Genomic DNA, 21268 nt, shown 5'->3' with positions numbered 1-21268 from the left:
ATATATATAGCTACAGTTATTTGTAATATCTTGGCAAACTCTATAGTACATCAGATGAAAGTACAGCTTGAGACGAACTCTTGAGAGTCTAGATCCTTATTTACACAAATACTTGGTGCTCCACTTTCTATCAGTACAGGTACTGATTTTGGTCAGGCATGTTAGTAAAAGGCAGTCTGTATTCTTTCTTCTAGTTATTGGCTTTGTGTACTTTTCTCTTGGTCTTGATATGCGATGTACATCATACAGAATGGAACACATACAAGCTGCAGTGTTATGTTCTGTTGTTTCTTGGCAGGTTCAGCAATTTTTTCACATTTTAATTTAAGTAAATGAGTCCCCAGACTAACTGTGAAGACTTTTACCACAGTGAAAAATTATCATAACTACTGAAATGTCACCATTATACTGCTTGAATAGGAACAATAAATAGTAACTGCAAAACTTACAGTAGTTTATATACCATATTACTAACTACTTAATCACAAAGATTAGATTAAGGCCAGACAAAGTTTCTCTGGTTATATTTTATAATTGAGCTGTTAAATCTTTGACACTAAAATATTACCTATTCTAGACCAAATTTTTGAAGCATTGGATTGATAGTCTAAATGTCAAAGAATTTCAGAATCCATAGAAAGCACAGATAAGGAGAATCCAGTAATATAATCCAAAAGTCTGGTGAGATTTTACTGAAGTTATTTTCTGGAAGAAAAATGTTTCAAATGCAGACATTGGCCTCAATGTCCTGTCTGATTTATTTTAGGAGAACTCCAAGCTGATTCAGAAGAGGTTTCCCTTTGCTGCACTGTAAAAGTCTTAGCTCTGAGATAATTCAAAACTGGGCAGGAGTTTTGCAAGAGCTTTACTTTGAACAAAAACTTGGAGAGGCAAGAAAACTCTATTTCTATTTTTATTACAATTTAAAATACCCCATACTTGGAGCAATTTTAAGAAAAATCCTCAGGGTGATGACACTCTCTCCTACAGAAAATAGCCACACAAGAATGTCATAAAATGAAATCTCAAGTGCATCCTCCTAAACTTTCTATGAAGTTCATGACATTTAAAAAAATTTTTTTGCATCTCTATAAATTGGTTTCATTCATGGAACTTAACAGATTGCTGGTTATAGGATAGCTGGTGATGTGGCACTACCAAAAGGATCATAGATCCCTAGGTGTGTCAAATCATATGATAGTCTGGGGTGCCGTGGTACTACCGAGGAAATATGTCTGTTACAATATCAAGCTAACTTTTTTTTATTGGAGTTTTACACAAAGAATGGAGAGATCCTAGACATATCACTGGAGTCTGCTTTTGTAAGCTGGGCATATGTTACCTAGGAAGAAGTTTCAAAAGCACCTAAATGCCTTATAAGAATGCCACAAACTTTCAGTGATACTTCTGTGTGCGAAGATATTTGTAACTCATTTTTCTTACTCCTGCTCAAGAATTTCAACATATTACAAAGTATACCTTGCAAGGTTGTTAATTCAATAAAATTCTGTTTCTGTTTTTTTTGTGGGTTTTTTTTTCTTTGCTATACTGTAGTTCTGTTGGCTCACTTGAAAAACATATGAAATCCTTGATTGTCAGCCAAAGCTTGAAAATGCAACCCAACCTGGTCCCTTCATCTTTTGTACAAGTTTCTGGTCTCACAAGATGTTCTGCTTACTGCCCATCCCATGGTTTATCCAGTATCTCCATCTGCACCTCAAAAGAATATCTTCGTTTCACTGATAAGCAGATTAAAAGATTTCTACATGTTTCTTCTGGTTCCCTGCACCTAAGACCCAGTCTGTAATTTTTACAGGTGCCTATTCCCGTGCTCTGACAGAGGAATGTAGTTCATCACAGCCTTGACTTAGATAAGGCTTATTTTCTGTTGACTTTTGCTCCACTTCTGTAGAGATAGACGACACACTTGAATGGTCTCACACTGCACAGGTTCCAGTGTAAAGTAGAATCTTGATATACTTCTTTTATTTTATGGGCTCAATGTGACCATAAATGCATAATTTTTTAATGTTTTCTGGCAAGAGCAATAATAATATTTGTCTTTCCTGAGGTGGCCTTATGATTCTAAAATATTCAAATACACAAAAAATAAAGGAGTCAATATATGAAAAAAAATCATAACCCAAGTTACATGTTACTGAATACACTCCCCTTCTAGTATAATATGTTTGTTGTGTTAACTATTGAGTCTTCTGAAACTTTACAGATAAATATAAACCATGCAGTAATGCTTATGAACAAGATAAAGCAGGAGTTCCCAAAATGCTGTTTATGGGATCTCTTAATGTGTGCATATGGGACCATGATGAAGCTGTGCAACAAAATTCCTTGGCAGCACAGTATCTTCTCCATAGGACAGCTATAAAGTTCTACACATTAACCTGAACAGCCCAAGTGTTTCACACTGTGCAATGTAACTCAATAATCTCACTTTTTTTTTATTTTTTCATATTACTAAATTCAGCACCAAGTTGAACTGTAATTGGTAATTACAGTTGGTAATTGGTAATTGAATTGGTAAATTTTCTGAAGGAATTTGAAAGTCAAGGTTAGTTGTCTTTTTGACCAATTATTCAGTTTTCTTAATTTGTTTGCCCTGGAATTTTAATTTTCTCAGGATCTCAATATATAGGTAATATATACCATATACTATACATTTTTGGAGAGTGATGGTATTCTGTACCACAAATTATTTCAAACTGCATGAGGGATCAACTGCTTTGAAGCTCTCTGAATTTTTGGAGTGCTAGTTACCCTATCACATGTAGATTTGTTTATCAGCTTTGCTTTTGATAAAGGACAGATTATGTCCCCTCATGTTACAACTTTTCTTCAGGAGAATTTTGGCAGAGCTGAAGCTAAAAGGGACTGCTGAATATAGTTTATGGGATATATTTTACAAAACCAGAGTGCATGTTTTCTCCAATCCAGTAGCCATTGATGCCTGCTGAAGTCAATCTTGTGATTTAAAAGGCATACATTTTTGTTTTTTAATTCTATATTAAATAACAATTAGTCATGCATGTTTATTGCATATGCAAGGACAGTAATTTTTATAGAATCTACATGTTTTACTACATGATTTCAATGTACTAATTCTTTTCAATACAATCTTTAAGCATATCCTTAAGTTACTGTTCTTGTTATAACTTTAGTTATTTTCAAAAGTTTCTGTAATTTCTCAGTAAAAACAGCCATGTAGCTAATTTCCACTGAAGTAAGAAGCAAATTTGAACTGATCCCTCCATTCACAACAAGCAGGACACAACACGTCATATTGTAATGGGAAATGGTTACATTATTAAGAATACTGAGGTCAGAGAAAAATGTACTCAATACAAAATTCTATATTTGCCATTAGTCCCTCAAATTTGTGAAATTAATAAAAAATGCTTTCTTTTAACTTAATAATTAAAATTCCTAAGCCAGCATTTATCTGACTCTTGTTGCTAAAGTAATCAGCAGTTCTTCAACTCTTTTTCCAAGCAAGCAGAAAACAACCATAAATGCTAAAAACTTTGCAAAGTTTTACTCACAAAATGTGCAATTGAAATACAGAAAGTGAAAAACTCACAGACACACAAAGGAAATTAGAATATATAAAGCTCAGTGCATCACTCCTTTCTTAAACAAGTAATTGTCCATTTTCCTCACCTTAACTTCCTACCGTGTTTTCTTTGGGTATTGTTATATAGCACTCAGTTCTCCTACCTGGGTAGACTTCCCATGTCTGCAGAAGACGACTAAAAGGAGGTAATAATAACCATATTATACTTCATGAAGAAATCATCACAAGTTTGCCTCCATTCTCCTCCTCTACTTTTGGAGTCTCAGTTTCACAGGGTAAAGTGAAGTACAGACTTCCAAATTATGGGAGGAATGGGAATAGGAATTTGTGCTTCACTCTGATATGTTCGTTAGTAGTTTTTGTTCTTGTACAACTGAATTAGAGAAGAAGAAATTATTGCAGGGCAATTTTCAGATAGCTTAAATTCCACCTAAGTTCCAATGCCTTGTTAATGAAAACAGAAAAGTACCTCTCAGGAAAGTGCTTCAGAGTGGCTAAGCAAGGCACTGACCAAGAATACAAGAGGCACAAGGACTTAGCAGGGTTTAAGCCATCCGATTATAAAGGTAAGAAGCTGACTTTGGCAGGTCTGGTTCCTGATCATAGATGTAGTCTTCACTGTTGCTCTGTTTGGGTCATTTAAATTGAATGAACTCAATCTAATCTGAATAAAGCAAATTTGCAGAATCAAGGAATCATAAAGGTTGGAAGACACCTTCAAGGTCATTGAGTCCAACCATCAACTCAGCACCACCACAATCATCCCTAAACCGTATCCCCAGCTGCCATATCTTGAACACCTGCAGAGATGATCACTCCACCACTTCCCTGGGCATCTTATTCCAATGCCAACCCACCCTTTCAGTGAATTATTTTTTCCTAATATCTAATCCGAACCCCCCTGGCACAATTTAGAGTGATTTTCTCTTATCCTTTCACTTGAGACATGGCAGAAGAGACCAATACACACACCACTACAACCTCCTTTCATGTAATTGTAGAGACCAATAAGGTTTCTCCTGAGTTTCCTTTTCTCCAGGCTAAACAGCTCCAGCTCCCTCAGCAATTCCTCATAAGTCTTGTGCTTCAGACCCTTCACCAGCTCCATTGCCCTTCTCTGGACATGCTCCAGCACCTCAATGTCCTTCTGGCAGTGAGGGGCCCAAAACTGAACACAGTGCTCGAGGTGTGGCCCCACCAGTGCCAAGTACAGGGGGACAGTCACTGCCCTGGTCCTGCTGGCCATGCTATTCTGTATAGGCCAAGATGCAATTGGCCTTCATGGCCACCTGAGCACACTGCCAATTCAAATTCATTGTCAAAGACTTAACACTTTCTGATTCCTTTCTCATTGGGTATGATTACTCAATTAAAATATTTACAAACCACTCAGAAGAATACATATATTTTAAGGAATCATGAGTGACTTTAAAGACTGTGGCTTTTGAATATAATTTCAGGGATTTATCTCCTCTATTTGTGACTACAGCAATTGAAAAGAGAAGACTGACTGATGTCATCTACCTAGACTTCTGCAGAGCCTTTGACAGACCCATATGACATCCTTATCTCTAAATTGGAGAGACATGGATTTGAAGGGTGGACTATTTGGTGGATAAGGAATTGGCTGGATGGACACAGACAGAGAGTTGTGGCCAATGGCTCTATGTCCAGGTGGAGGCCGGTGATGAGTGGTGTTCCTCAGGGCTCTGTCTTGGGACCAGTGTTGTTTAATATCTTTATCTATTATATTGACAGTGAGATCAAGTGCACCCTCAGCAAGTTTTCCGATGATGTGAAGCTGGACAGTGCAGTTGACACAACAGAAGTATGGGTTACCATCCAGGGGGACATGGAGAAACTTGGCAAGTAGGCCCACAAGAACCTCATGAAGTTCAACAAATCCAAGTGCAAGGTGCTGCACCTGGGTTGGGGCAATCCCAGATATGAGTCCAGGCTGGGAGAGGAACTCATTGAGAGCAGCCCTGTGGAGAAGGACTTGGGGGTTCTAGTGGATGAAAAGCTGGACATGAGCCAACAGTGTGTGCTCACTGCCCAGAAAGCCAACAGCAGCCTGGGCTGCATCAAAAGAAGCATTGAGGGAGGTGATTCTGCCCCTCTCTTCCCTGTACCCTGAATTTTTACATGGGCAGATAGTGATAGGACAAGGGGGAACCATTTTAAATTAAAAGACGATGAATTTAGATTAGGTGTTAGGAAGAAGTTCCTTACTCAGAATGTGGTGGGGCACTGGAACAATTTGCCCAAAGGTGTTGTGCCTGCTTCATCCCTGGAAGTGTTCAAGGCCAGGTTGGATGGAGCTTTGAGCAACCTGATCTAGTGGGTGACATCCCTGCTTATGGCAAGTGAGTTGGAACTAGATGATCTGTATGATCCCTTCCAACTCAAACCATTCTATGGTTCTATGGTTTTATTCATCTTGTATTGCTCCTTTGGTGAACTTCTGATGTTTGTGAGAAGAAGAATGCAAACATAGGCCAGAAGCAGACAAACTGAGAGACAGATGCTATGGAAACTTCCATATCACATTTCAGCAAATTATTCCAGCCTAAATCTGAGCTCTTGTGGTTTAAGCTGGTACAATGATTATCAAACTTTTCACATGGCAATGCGTGTGTAATGAGGATAAAATTTACCTAACTGTAGTACAAAGATGGAGCAAGGAAATTAGGGAAAGCAAGTGAATAATCAAGGAAAGAGAAACTATTCATCTTTCTGCCAGCAAAGGACTGTTTTCTGAAATAATTTCCAGGATTCAGCTGCCTTAGCTTTAAGTGTCAAAAGTAATGGAGCTTTCACAAATCTCCTTTAGAACACTACAGTTTTACTTTCAGACTTACTCATGGTGAAAGGTGATGGCATAGCTAACCCACCAACACTACCCAGTGCTGCACACAGAGACTGTCTCTGACACTGTACCGGCCACTCTCATGCCTGTGCAGCCTTCTCCAAAAGTCTTTGATTTTACAGTCTGAAGGCAAAATACTGACAAAGATACTCATTGTGAATACTAAATTATCTGTTTCGGTCATCTTGTCTCCCCTAGGGAGGGGCATCTCACTGTTTGTTTGACCCAGCTGAACAACATAACAGTCAATGCAAATATTAGACCATCATTATCGTGCTTTAAACAAACAAGCAGGTTTAGTTTAGATCTTCCTAAATGTGTTGAAAGAGAAATGGTGTAACTATGTGTGCAGACACAGGGAGGCTGCAGAGGGGCTGCTGAAGCACTTAGTCTGTCCTAATGGTTAACACTAAGTGGTTCCTTTCCAGCACCTGGGCTTCCTGACTTACCCCTTCTCTCTCTGATACAGTAGAGAAAGCTGTGACAACTCAGATGCCTTAAATAATGTCAACAGCAACAGAAACCTTTTTGGTTGTTCCAATAGCTAATATGGGCTGTCCAGAGAGACTATTTGAAACTGCCTCAGAGAGGATTTTCAGTTTGCTGCTGGGTTGCTAAGACTATGCTTGCCTCTTTGCAGCAGCTGACAGTATTAGCAGGATTTGTATACAGCCCCTGAGGTGAGGGAAGATCCATGAGAATTCCCACTGCCAAGGGTATGATTTCATAATACTTCTTATTGCCTAATTTCTGTCAAATATCTTCAATTTTTTTCTTGCCTGAAATGCTACTCTTGCAAGTAACACATATTGTTTTGAGACTATGCAAGGATAGGGTAAGATTACTGCTGGAAAGTTGCATAGTAGTTGCTGGTTAAATATGGTTATCAACTGGATCAACTCAGTACAGTTTGAAGAATTACAGTCTAGAAAAATGTTATGTTTCAGAAGCTATTCTGAATAATTTATTGCCCCTTCACACAAAGCTGGCTACATACACAAAGACAGTATGTAGTTTCATAGGAAGATTTGAAGTTAAACAAGCAAGGAAAAATGGCTCAAGGTGCCACGTCAGAGCTGCAGAAAAAACCTCTGGACAGAAAGAAACAATCAATCATAGAATCATTTAGGTTGGAAAAGACCTTTAAGAACATCTAGTCCAACCATTACCCTATTTGGGCAGAACTGTGTTTGGGAATTAAATGTACCACTGATTACAGACTTCTGAGAAGGAGAAACAGGTTGCCAAATTTAGATTTTATGAGAAAGCACAGGAAATGAATGTGGAACTGTTCTGAAGGTGAAAACTCAGGAACCATGCTCAATTCATAAATTGAACAGAAGTAACATTTGTCTTATACCACTCAGAGGAGGCAGAAGCTGTATGCCTTTGGAAAAAAAAAAGAAAGAGAATATTTTTTAATGGGCACTGTTATATGAATTGTTTTCAGCAGAGTTTCTTCCGCCTATTCCAGAGTTGGCAGCATACACAAGTTTTTTTTTTTCCATCTTCCCTCTACTTGTTTACTGTTCAGTGTACTTGAAGATTTGTCTCTGCTTATTAACTAGAATGAAGCAAGAAGTTCAACAATTGAGGCTTACATGCCTGTAACAACTATTTAAGAGAAGACACTGGTTCTGCTTGTGGTGACTGCCTGCAAAGGCCAGTGCTCCTAGCTTGGAGAAGGTGACAGCCTTTCCTCTTTTCTAGACCTAAAATAGAAGGTTTGTGGTCAGTAACAAGTACATTTGGCCAGGAATGCCCCTGCAGGGTAGATCTTAATCACTATTTCACTGTGAACTCTGGTAGCAAAGATTAAGCCAGCATCTGGGTCAGGATGCTGTCTGTGATAGCCTGTAACTGTATGGCCAATCTGTTTATTATAGGATTTTTAAGTCTAAGGTTTAGCAGTAGTGGTTGCTTTTGTCAACATTTTTACCCCATGCTCTCTTTATTTATTTAATTTCTTTCCACTAGAAAGACATTTTTCTCCAGCCCCATTTCGAAATATTAGAAGTAAATAACTTGACAATAACATACATTTGCTTCAACCAGAGTCATGGAAGGAGTTTTTAGTCTGAATAGCAATGCATGGCTGCTGCTAAAATTTGAGAGACAACATAATTCTTTTTTTTTTATTTGTTTGGTTTTTGCCTTTGTTGCTGTTGTTGTTTTTGCTTTGTTTTGTTTTTTTTTTTTAAATTTTTGGAGGCTTTCCTAGAATGATACATACTTATTTACATAGAAAAAAATCAAAACCAGGACTGCATCATTGCATCTATACAGTTTTTGAAATGTTTTGACACACTTGCCAAGATTTACTAGGAAATTTCACATGCTTCTCTGGCAATTTATAACCCATTATTTTACACTACAAGATGCATCCTTGAGTTTATTTTATGGCACAGACATAAAGTAAACTAAATGACAACATCTCCTGGCCTCTCCCTTTTGTCTATGGAAATGACCTTCACTAAAGAGAATCCAAGGGATGTTGTGCATCCATTTTGAAATACCTTATTTATATTAATGTGAATGTTTCTGAATAAATGAGGAAGCAAGGCTTGGCTTAGGATAGAATAACAATGCAATTACTTAATAAACCATGTGTCTCAAGAATCTGTCAGGGTCAGTATTGCATCAAAAAGTGCACTGTTTTGGAACCATCTTTGGGCCTTGGTCTTCTAATATCTGTTGAGAAAAATTTCTGAAAATCTGGCTTATTTCTTTGTGAGCTGATGGATTTCCACATTTAAGTTGGGATATGTATGAAGTACAGCACAGAACTCCCACTCAGTTAAGGGCAGAATTAGTCACCCCAAACTGGAGATAGATTAGTACTAAAGGAGAGAAGTAATTAAGTATTGTATACCATAGTTTTGATGTAAATGCAGACATTATAGTCCAAATTCTACTTACTTTCATTTAATCAGAAACCGATGAAGCAACTCTGTGTTATAAGCACTAGAAGTAAAAGGAGGACTGGAGACAGAGAAGAACAAAGGACACTGGGTAAAAGACTAGGACTACAACCTTATTTTCAAGGCATAGAGCAGACTTACATGGAAAATAATTTTTAAAAGCTGGAGGAAGGAGAAGAGAGAGGAAGGAAAGGTGTCTGACCTGCAGTCTAAGATTAATTTGTGCTGCAAGGTCAGGAACATCGGAATTCTAAGGGTTTGTTTTGTCCAGTTTTTGGAGTCACTTCATATTTTTCTACTAGAGCTGAACTTCTCCAATGATAAACATGTTTAGCTCCAGTCATTTGGTTTGTCACCAGCTGGGAGCAGGGGAAAAGCTGTGCTTATTCTCCAGAGTAGTGAGAACTCAGTTGGGAAGCTTCTGTTACTCCAGTTCCAAGAAACACAGTTAATATACTCAACCATATTTTTTTTCTGGAAATGTTATATATAGTTGGGGTTTTTAATTTTGTCCTAAATCTTCTATTTTCATTTTGGACTCTGGTCTATAGAACATCATGATATTTAACAGTACAGATACAAAATACCCCCTATTTATTTTATTAAATACCAGTTTTTAACTTGTCCTCACATTGTTTTAATGAAATAATAGTACAGAAAACAGCAAGGGAAACCAGAAAACCAAAGTTTGAAGTTCAGGCTAATAGAAGTGTGGTCAATCTGAAGTTACATTTGTCTAATGTAAAAACCTAATATACTTTTACTGTAGGTTTATGTTCTTAATTCTGTAAGTCATGTTAATTAGCACTCTACAACAATTTCCACAACTCCTTTTCCTCCTGTAACCAACCTTAAATGACACCACTTATTTAAAACACACTTAAAACAAAAGTGTAGCTTGTATTACCTCCAGTTCCATGTGCTTTTCTTCCTTGTTATGGTCCTTCAATGCCTTTTCAGAATGATCATCACAGTCTTCTGAATGACAGATGTGTTGATATTTAGTAAGTTCATGTTTACCTCGCTTTCTTTGAGAAACATTCCTTCTATGAAGACCATTGAAAAATGTCTCATACAGTGGCAGTTCTCTAAACATATCATCATCACCTCTACCATCTGCTTCTTCCTCTTCAGATGAAAAATCATCTGCTTCTCCTGCCTCGCAAATATGGAGCTTAGTGTTATCTTCATGTGATAAAATTTGGAAATCAGAAAATGTGATAGTACTTGGTTTATGTTTTATGACTCTGATCCCATTACTCCTTTCTGGTTTCTTGTCTGAATTTTTTCCTGCATGCAAGGGAAGGTTTAAAGGATCTTCCTTTGGCATGTGCCTTGCAGAATAGGATAATTCTTCACAAAGGTGCTTTGTCTCAGACTGGTTGGTGGCACTGACATGCCCTGCAGCCATACCAAGTTGCAAGGATGTCTCATTGTGGTCTAATAAGGATGACACAGACAGCAAACTCAGCCTAGGTTCCAGTAAAATGTTCTGAAATTCATATGGACTCGCCTGATTTTCTATCTTTCTTTGGTATTCTTCATACTTTGCTTCCTTTGGAGTCCCCAGGCACTTGGCAGATTTAAGATAAGGTGAGTCCTCTTCTTCTTCATGGATGTTCGTTTCCATTCCAGTGGGTTTCATCCATCAGAGATCAAAATTACTTAACTCTTGCTTTTCTTAAGAAACGTAACTCTGCATATGCAGCCAGAAAATATCTTCTTAGTTTTCCAAAACCATGATCACACAATTATTATTTATGCCTGGATTCTCATACAAAACATCTGAATCCTCTCAGCTCCTGGAAAAAAAAATAAAATTGATGGAAACATACTTGCAGTGGACTGCATCAGCAAAAGTAATCCTGAAACATGAAATTCCCTTATCAAATTTACTTTAGAATTACTTATGTTTCTGCAAAAATATTTGATGTATGCAGATTAAATGAATTGAAAACTTGAGAACCTTGACTTGTTTACTTTAGAGACTAGGAAAGAAATATCAAATGCAGAAATGTTTCTTAAATATTGACTTTATGTTGATTATTGATGCAATGGTTCAGAATCATTCAAAGTGATGTTAGGTATATTCTTGTTACCTAAATGTGCCTCTGTTCGCTATCTTTTAATTGTCTGTTAAATCACTGAAAATTTTACACTGTTCTGGTAAAGCTACTAAAATGTTATAGGGAAGACCAAGGAACAGAACATAGAGAAATGTCATAGGAAAAAACAACTGACAGAAAAAAAGATTTCAGTATAGGTAGGATTTTTTATCTCTCTACTTCAATGAATTGCCAGTGCAGTGCAGCCCCTATCTAATTCCAATAGATCTGAAAAGCAAAAAGAGGAGGCTAAAAATAACAGAGAGCTTCAGTGCTATATCAGAGTTGGCCATGTCTGCTTTAAATCAGTCTTAATATCCATGCTCACATCCAGGCTCTGCGCCTCCAACGCAGTGGAGGAAGGGAGGAGCTGAAGAACTGAGCTTGCATCACTGAATAGCTTACATTCCCCCATACATGTAGTTTACTTCTTGTGACAGATTGAATATTGATAGTATTTATTTTAATGATTGTTTCAGTGCTGCCTCTGTGAGAGAGCAAAGCAGAACAGAAGCTTTTCAAAATAAAAAGAGAAGCTTAAGCCTTTGATGCATGTGGCAAACCTGTCAGTGATTAGGAAGATGTGTCAGAAGGCAGCACTGTGACTGTCAAAGTGGAAAACAAGCAAAGTAAGATGCTGGCATGTGACATACCTGTCACTGCATGTGCCATAAACTGAGCAATGCACACCATCTAGGCATATTTTAGTGCTGGTTAGTGTAGACTTTAGTGTTACAGACATACATTTGGTAATAGAAGGAATACTGTTGGATTTATTGTATTACCTTTGTCATTTGAACTACAGCTTTAATAGGTGTGAGCATGCAGGTATGTAGACCTCCTATTTGTGTAGACATCATCTCAGCTCTTGCTAGCTATTTAAAAGTCAGATGTTATTGTAAGCTGTCTAATCTCCTGCTGGAGTCAATGGAGGGGGAAAAATGTTTCTAAAAGTTAAATGCTCCCACTTATCTTGGTTACCTATTTAGACATGGGATGAGTCTCCCTTTTGGCCTGACTGCCTTATCCAAAACTATGGAGGATGTCTAGATTAAAAGCTTACACCAGTCATCTGCCTTTTAGAGGGACAAATAAAGATAAGAATCTCAGCCCATATCTTTGGTACACAATAATAATAGATGATGTTGTCTATGTGTAGATGAGAAACCTACTTCTGAAGCCCTCATTTTCTCAAATGATTCAACTTAGCCATCTTCATAGAAGTGACGTCACTTTCAGAAGTGCTGAACACCCTTTCTTCTCCCTTAATTACTAGGAGAACTAATTGAACACAATGTCTTTGTAAAAGAAAACACATTCCCACATTTAGATGGAATGATTTGAATAACTAACATTTCACATAATATTTTGTACATTGTGGGCATAGTGAAAAAGCTTCCTTCCATTCCAGGTGCTTCACTATGAGCCATCAACTTTGCTTTTGAGTCCCTGACACCCAGTACCCTGCAAGAAGGATACAGCTAGCACCCACACTCCCCGCACACAAAGCCAGCCATAACTGAAAAAGATTTGCCAATTCTAGCAGGCACCCCAAAAGGCAGCAAAAGAGCTTTCGCCTGGCTGCCCAGATCAGGTGAGAGGATGGGTTGTGTTCACCAGTCATTGCTGCTGGTGGCCATCCTGCTCCTCACCTGTTGGTAGTTCCAGCAGTAGTAACAATGCTCAGGTCTCCAGGTCTCCCCCAGAGACTCTCTTTCCTGGTCTTCACGCCTTCCTACTGTTACTCTTCTTTCCCATTCTTGGCCTGTTCCCTGGACCCTCTTTAGCTTTGATAATACTGCCAAGCAGGCTCTGCTGTGAATACACCTCTGTTTTCATGGAAATATCTTTGCTGTAACAAGCCCAAAATATAGCAAAAAATTGCTCCAAAAGCAGTTACAGAAATTTACAGAATTATGGAATGAGTCACATTGGAAGGGACCACAGTGGGTCATCTGGTCCAATCTCCCTGCTCAAGCAGGGTCATCATAGAGCACATTGCACTGGATTGCATCCAGATGTTTCTTGAATATCTCCAGTGAGGGAGACTCCACGATCTCTCTGGGCAACCTGTTCCAGTCACTCGCACAGTAAAGTTCTTCCTCGTATTTATGTGAAACTTCCTGTGCATCAGTTTCTGCCCAGTGCATCACATCCTGCAGTGGGCATGCATGGGATAACTGAATTACATATTTTTTATTTCTAGTATTTTAGGATGATGCTTTGGACTCCAAAACATGAATTATCATCCCTGCAGAAATTTGTATTTTTCATTATCTCTGGATATTCCTAGCATCTAAAATCAATACCCAACATCTTTTAAAATTTTGCTAAGTTATTTATCTCAAATGAGTTTTGTTTTTTACAGGGTGTGGTGTAAAGCTGTAATTTTTACAGTCTAATTACAAAAAATCATGAGAGAGGTTTTCCATTTACTAGATTTGCTTACTCTATTTACTCTTTATTTTTCCTGGGATGAGACTGGAACAAGGCAAGCGTGCAAAAGCAGGCTAGTTTTGTGCGAGTATGGCAAGAAATATGGGAAAAGGAAGTGGTAAGAAGAGGGAAGGTGTGGAAGGTGGTGGATTCACCATCCCTTGAAGGTTTTAAGATGAGAATGGATGTGGCACTTAGTGCCATGGTCTGGTAACCACTGCAGTGTTGGATCAAGGGTTAGACTTGATGATTTTGGAGGTCTTTTCCAAATCCAGTTGATTCTATGATTCTATGATTTTATGAATGTGGGTTTACCCTTGGTCATCCTGTGGAACATATCTTTTTACTCAATCCAACAGTCACTGAAAAAACCCCCACACTTTTATATATAGTATCAAATTCCATATTTTATAAAGAGTTACACATAGATGTAACATGTTTCTAGCTCATAAAAATGGAACATTCTTGGCAAAGCAGAGAATTTGGAAATCCTGCCCATAGCAAAATATGTAACTCAGAGAGGTCTGAACATTCAGAGCTAAATCTGTCCATGTCATAAAAGGCCTGTAAGACACTGCTGAAAAATAATATAATTCTCACCACAATCCTGAATGTATGCACATAGAAGTTATGAAAACTAATAATCTTTCTGGAAAAGGTCTTTGAGGCTTTATAAATAGGGAAATTACTTTCATAAGCGTACATAATTCTAAATATGTACTGTAGCATTAGCTCTACTGGTAGACGCTAGTGTAGGTAAAGATGCGGAATAATTAAAGTATCTTGTGCATATATATATGTGGGTTTTTCAACTAAAAAGGAAAATGCAGGGTTACATCAGCTAACTGTCCAACCAGAACTGACTCCGAATAGCATTAGTAAGGGGGGGGGAAAGGCAACACAAGATTTTTTTTTAAGCTAAAATGTGAAATGCATATCTGAGTGTAGCAACTTAACTGTCTACATACATGAGTTTAAAACTTACAACCAAAATTTTGTTTATTAGGGAAAGCTCCTTACAAATCAGCAAGAAATTAATACAGATTTATGATATAACTAGTGAAATGCTATGGAAGATAAGTTCTAATATGCCCAAGCAAGTGTGTATGTGCAGACTCACAGATAAACTTTTGTGTATCATGCTCTATTGGCTTGATTCCCCTTTGCCAGGACAGCCAAGATTTGTATTAAAACTCATGAAGTTTTGCATAAAGATCACACAAAAAGCACATATTCAACTTAATCATTAAACAGGAGGATTTTACAGAGACATTAATAATCATAGACTCATTTCTATTTTCTTCAGTTAATACAAGGATAATTGTTTTCCAAGACAAATTATTAAGATTTATTTCATAGTATTACTCTAACAGCAAGTCATCTAAACCAACTTTTCAAATATGGCTGAAGTTAGTGCATTTCAATACCCATTATGTATTTTGGCATTACAGAGCATGTGAATATGTGGAATTTTGTTAGTTTAAATTCAATTTAAATTTGAACTGACATAGTAAACCAGCAAATCAAGTCCTGATCTTGGCTGAAACAGTACACCACTCATCTAAAATAAAGAGTTTTTACCCCTTAGCCCCTAATGCATTTGTTTCCCTTTCACAATGACTTTGCTTAGTATTTCACATTGACTTAAAGAATCTTCCTCCAAAAAACTAAGCAAACAAGCCAACAGAATGTGAGACACATAAACTAAGAACAAATTGGGTGATAAGGATTTTTTTTCCTGATGATAGTTTTACCTGTTTTGCAAGGTAACCCCATATTTTTCAATTCAGTTACTTTCCATAAGCGTAACAACAGGAACTCAGTGAGTAGCCAAAAGCATTGGGGCAGAACAGAAAAAGAAGTGAGCAGATTCTTAACAAAAGACATTTCAGCTTGCTTGCTGCAGAAGAACTCTGTCAAGAGAAGTATGTGTGAGAATCCCTGGGGCGAAAACAGCCTTCTGCAAGCATTGGCCAAATTATTTGCAGAAGAAGACAGAAAAAAAAAGAGGGAAGGAAAAAAAATAAAAGAGAGAGTAAGAACATGCTTCACAGGAACACCAGGCACTTCTAAAAATACAGCATGACCTCATTCCTCACATCATGCCAGACCTTAACATTGTGCTTTGCTTTATCACCTGGAGCACCTGGAGTCAGGTTCCAACTGCTCGAGTTTGGATGCTGTCAGGTTTTGAAAAGGTAGGCTGTGAAATGCCTTTTGATATAAAGCTAGTGTAAAGGAGTATCAAAATTAGCTTTCCATGTCACTTGCAAATTCTAATTATTGTTTGCCTATGTTTCTTCAAGATCTACATTTGCTGCCAAAGCTTTACAAGTCTTCTCTTTTATATATATTTATAGAATCATAGCTTGCAGGCAGACTTCTGCATACTCTGCAAAGTGTAGCTACAGTGCAAGTTACTGGACACGAGTTTCTGAGTGTGATTATAAATCAGTTATTTGCAGATCTAGCCTGGAAAGGAAAAGGATGTATTGTCACTAGAAATACAGGGTGAGAAATCTTTGAGTTATAGTTCACTTTTGGAAGTGTTTTTCTATATTGCTTTTGATTAGAGCAAACAGCAAAAGTGGAAAAGCTGCAATGCCCTTCTGCTCATGTAATGGATGTATTCATGTGCTCATGCTCGTAGCCGTAGATTACATTTTTCACCTTGAGATATCCAGGCACAGATACTTGGCACAGATGCTGCCAAATCTATGTCCCTCCTGACTCATTTCAGTCGGTGAAGGAGGCGGCACTTGGATGCTGATTTCTCTTACGCCTTGTGCACCTGATTGCCTTCACTGAAGTTAAGCAGTATTTTATTCAGCAAAGAACTTGGCATATTTGTGAATGAGTCAACCAGCAAATGAAACCACATCTTGAGGAAACCATTTTTAAGGAATTACTTTATATGACAGTTTAGTGAGGCTTGTCTCAACTTAGATATGTTTATTATCCTAGGACAGCTGCACTACTAGGCCTGTTCTTTAGCTTTACCATCACTGTCCCCACCTCTACTGTGGCAGAAGCTCATTTTATATTGCCAAGGCAAGTAAAATATCTTTTCAAATGCAATAAACCACAATGATAAGAGACATTTTGTTAATTTAGTTGTGCTTACATACATGTTTGTCTTAGGTGCAACTGTTGGTCACAGATGTGCTGTTTTCCAAGCACCCTCTTAACGAATGCAGCAACATCAGCAATTTATTTACAGCTGGACCTACTTGCAGTATATAGGGGGACAGACTGCTCCAAGAGGAGTATTGACAAATTTCATGCCATAAGCTAAGCCTGAGGCTGAATTTAATTCAAACATCCTGCCAGTATGCTGACTCAATTTTATTTCCTTCTAAAACAGCATTTTCAACAGCACTGTCATTGTCACCTCACCACCATGTGGGAACAGTGGTTTAATTGCAAGTAAGGTGAGAAAATACTCTCTGTGATACAACTATTGCCCTTTCTAAGACCCTAGATCTGTGGGCAATGTTTAATTTAATTAGTTTAGAGAAGTGGGCTTTGACTTTGCAAATCTTTGTTCTCTGTGCGGCCCATGAATAGCATGGTTGCAATCCTGAGCAAAACCAAATGGCAGGAATGTGTGAGCAGCAGTACAGTGAGAGACAAGACATGATTCTTCACACTTGGAAAAGTCTCACGCTTCTTGCGCATGTGATTACATCCTCTCAAAAGAAGGTGTTGAAAAGGAGTCAGGTATGAATGGGGAACTGAGGGCATATGTCTTTCAGCATGTCCCTGAGAACATGAATGAAGTATCTTCATAGAATAAGGTCTTTCCTTCTGCCAGTAGACATCTTTTAGCATTGCATCCACTGTGTTGTTTTTGTATTCCCTGTTCTGCCTCTGTTTTGTCTTACATGTATGAAATGTATCATCAAGCTCCTGATGAGATATTGGCCAGAAGTTGTTTGACTACGTGCGTTTGAGGGCAGTTTTGAGTGATTAAAGAAGAGCAGCCAGTCATACACAGACACTTCACAAACACAGGTCTCAAAATGAACCGACACCTAATAAATATTTTTAAAATAACACTGGATAAACCACATCAGAAAAAAAAGTCTATGTTCCTTTAGGTTGAGGATCTTGACATTGGTAAGATTCCAGATCTTTATCTAGACTGCCAGTCCAAACCAAAGTCAGGAAACAGCCTTTCTGCAAGCAAAGACACACAGGTATGAACTGCCCCTCCCTCCAGTTTACATACTACTAGTTTCTTCAGCCTGTAAAGTGAATTCAATTATGTATGTTCATGGGATGCTCAGTGGGCTGGTTGGAAATCAATCTTCATTTTTGCACAAGTAGAAAGAGCCTGGAAGGATCAATTCTTTTTCATATTAGAGGATATCTATGTTAACTAGATGGCATAACAATTTTATTTTCATCTTTTTATTTTTAAGCTCATGAAAGAGAAATGACATAAGACAATCACTTGTCACTTTACAAGTTAGGTAAACATCAAGCAGTTTGGTTTTGTTTTTTTCTATTTAGCTCTTCTCTATCACAAATTGTATATCAGCACAAAATTCTCCTTCACAGCAGCCAGAAAGGGTCTTCCAAAATTGCACACATCCCTCTGAGAAATCTCTGCTGAATCTGTAACACCCGCCAGTGGCCAAAGACACTAAACAAAAGCAGTTATGTTGGCACTAGGTCAGAGGCTGGTATGGTCTGTTTATGTATGGCTCATAATTCCTTAAAATGAAAGAAATTAAGTTCTTTAGGTTTATTTCCCTCTCTGAAGAAGAAAAACGTATTACTGCCTTGGGTTCCTTCATGAGAAAGTATCAGTTTGTATTAATTTCACTTATAATCATTGTTATCCACTATCTGCATATAAGGAATTGGACGCTTGCATCTACTCTGACCACACAGCCAGTAGAAGAGATGTAAGATGGAATTAAAGTTTCTTTATCACTAAAGCCATGTCTTAATCAACTCTCATTTTCCATCCATAAAAAATGTTTTAGTTACCAATTGTTATGATTGAATTTACATAAAGAACATAAGAGGCAGAGCCTTCAACAGGCATCATGTCTGAAGATAAGCACTTGTTGTAATAGGCTGAACCCTTCTTGCTAATGCTATTTATAGAGGAGAGTTGCATATCATTAGAAATGCGTGCGCTTTTTGTCCTGAACTGTGTTCTCTTAAACAGGGATAAACCAATAATCTTAAGTAAGCCAGCACACCCCTAGAAGCTCTTGATTTCCCCATAATCTATTAGATTCCCCCAACAGCTCCAACACCCTTCAGTAACTCTTTAGTGCCTTGCTTTTGCTTCAACCTTCCTTTTCACCAGCTAGTTAAATTTCGAGTCCTGGTCCTAATCTTCAAAGTAATTTTAATGCCTTGTCTCTTGCCTCAGCACCCTCTGTCCTTGCCACCTCAGGCCATGTCTACCACAGGGGTGAAAGCCTGGCACAGGGGGAGAGATGCCACAGCAGCCGTCAGGATCTACTATGCTCATCTCAGGAGAAACCACATAAAAATGCATCTTTCTTGCTGTTTTCTGAGTAAAGTGTAGAGAAAAATAACTCTCAGAACACTGGATAAGACCACCTCAACTGGCCTGAAAACAGCCAGTTTGTGGAGTGGGAAGCAGCTGGACCTTGGTAGCTTCTGAACCCTGCACAAGTTCATTAATCCTGCTTACAAGATTGGATTGTTTCTGATAACTAAGCCAGCTGGCTGAATACCTGAAGGAAAAAATAGGGGGAAATTCAATTCCTAAACATAGGCTTCTAGTGCCCTTCGAGACATCCCAGACTATCCCATCTGGCTTTCAGCTGCCAGCTCAGAGATGTGCGAATCTCCTCCAACTCTTTTGACATACCTACTGTGTAGATGTCATAGGACAGCAGAGTATCTCAGGATGTACTGCTAGGCCCCTGCAGGTAGGCACTTGTTTAGGCAAATGAATTGTACCTTCAGTTTCCTTAGTAGCCTATTCAAAGAATTTAACTTCAGGCACCTAATTTTGATAACTAATTTAGGATTCTTAGTTAAGGTCCTTAATCTCTCCATTGCCTATAAAAAAAAACTTGCATTCTTAATGTATGCACCTCAGTTCTGCTGGCATAAGTACTGTATTGCTTCCAAAAAAACGTGTGAGTCTCCTGGTTAAGCAAAGAAGCTGCTGCAGGAAGCCAAATTGATCAAAATTGCCAGTAGCTCCCTGCTGCTTAAGAACCTCTTTCTGTGCTGCAGTACATTATTATGGAAACTTTCAAGGCTAGATCAGAATATACTCAGAAAACAAAGAAGAACAAGCTCTTTAGTGTCAGTTTGTGGCACTTCAGCTCCCCAGGTTTGTAGTCCTATCAGTCTTATAAAGTTTCTGCAGTGTTTTGGCAACACACTACATTTCTCAGTTGAAATATGCTGCTTAATGCAAGACTGGTAAACAGCTTGAATAGGCAGGGCTTTGATTTATGAACTGCATCAATATGGTAATGAGCACATTGGCTGGGCAATTAGTTTTAAATTGTATAAGCTCACACCAACTCTTGTTATTATGAGTATAAAGGTTTGTCAGAATACCTCTGAGTTCAGTATTTCATAATCCTCTGGTGCCTTTATGCCTATTAGATCAGAACTGCTGCAAATTAAAGCCTCTGCTACACCTTCTGAATCTAATACCACTAAATCATTTATGTGAAAATATCAGCAGTAAATAGATGCAACCATTTAAAATGCTACTTTGCATGTTCTTTTTTTTTCCCTCAGTCCAAGATAGGCTTTGGTCTCCAGCAATGTCTTTATCACCCTCTTTCATCAGTGCCTGTAATAAATGCTAAAGAAATGGTAACGCTGCAATAAATGCCATTTACTACAAAGGCTGTGCTGGAAGGCAGCTCCTCCTGGGTTCATGAGATATAAATGGCAGCAAGGGAAGACAGTGTCAGCTGCAATGAAGATAAGTTATTGCAGAGGAAGCAAAAGTTATTTTGGAGGAACCTCCTGTGATCCCTATCTGTATGTGCATTAAGGCCAAGATGAATCCTGCTCAGTTTTGGTCAAGCAATATTTTTTGGTACGAGGCCTTTTCTATCAAAACCAACACATTTTTGATGGATGACCCATGTATTTTTGTTTATTCTAAAAAAAAAATTAAAAAATCACATATTGGGGGTATTTACCCCTTTTGATTAATCTACTTAATTTTTCAGAGCTTTCAGAAGAAAGAAGTGTTTGAACATAAAGTGCTCAGATGACTACTTCAGAATTTTCAGCCTTTCTATCGTTTGCTTCCCCATGTGATTTTTTTATTATATTATTAAGTATTCATTTAATTTGACATAATCTCACAGTTCTTTCAAAT

General features: G+C 38.0%; 1 protein-coding gene across 2 annotated transcripts in view; it reads right to left on the bottom strand.

Moving 5' to 3' along the window:
• The window catches only part of STARD13 (StAR related lipid transfer domain containing 13), a 300545-nt gene that overhangs the window by 245851 nt on the left and 33426 nt on the right, over positions 1-21268 (bottom strand). For both annotated transcript variants that reach the window (XM_027677746.1, XM_027677745.1), the window contains exon 2: positions 10287-11181. In XM_027677746.1, the coding sequence (XP_027533547.1) occupies positions 10287-11024 (738 nt within the window). In that variant the 5' untranslated portion in view covers positions 11025-11181. The remainder of the gene's footprint in view (positions 1-10286; positions 11182-21268) is intronic.

This window comes from Neopelma chrysocephalum, unplaced genomic scaffold (genome assembly GCF_003984885.1).
Source record: "Neopelma chrysocephalum unplaced genomic scaffold, ASM398488v2 Primary Assembly neopelma1_43, whole genome shotgun sequence".
Classification (NCBI taxonomy): Eukaryota; Metazoa; Chordata; class Aves; order Passeriformes; family Pipridae; genus Neopelma; species Neopelma chrysocephalum.
This window is presented reverse-complemented; position numbering and strand designations above follow the sequence as displayed.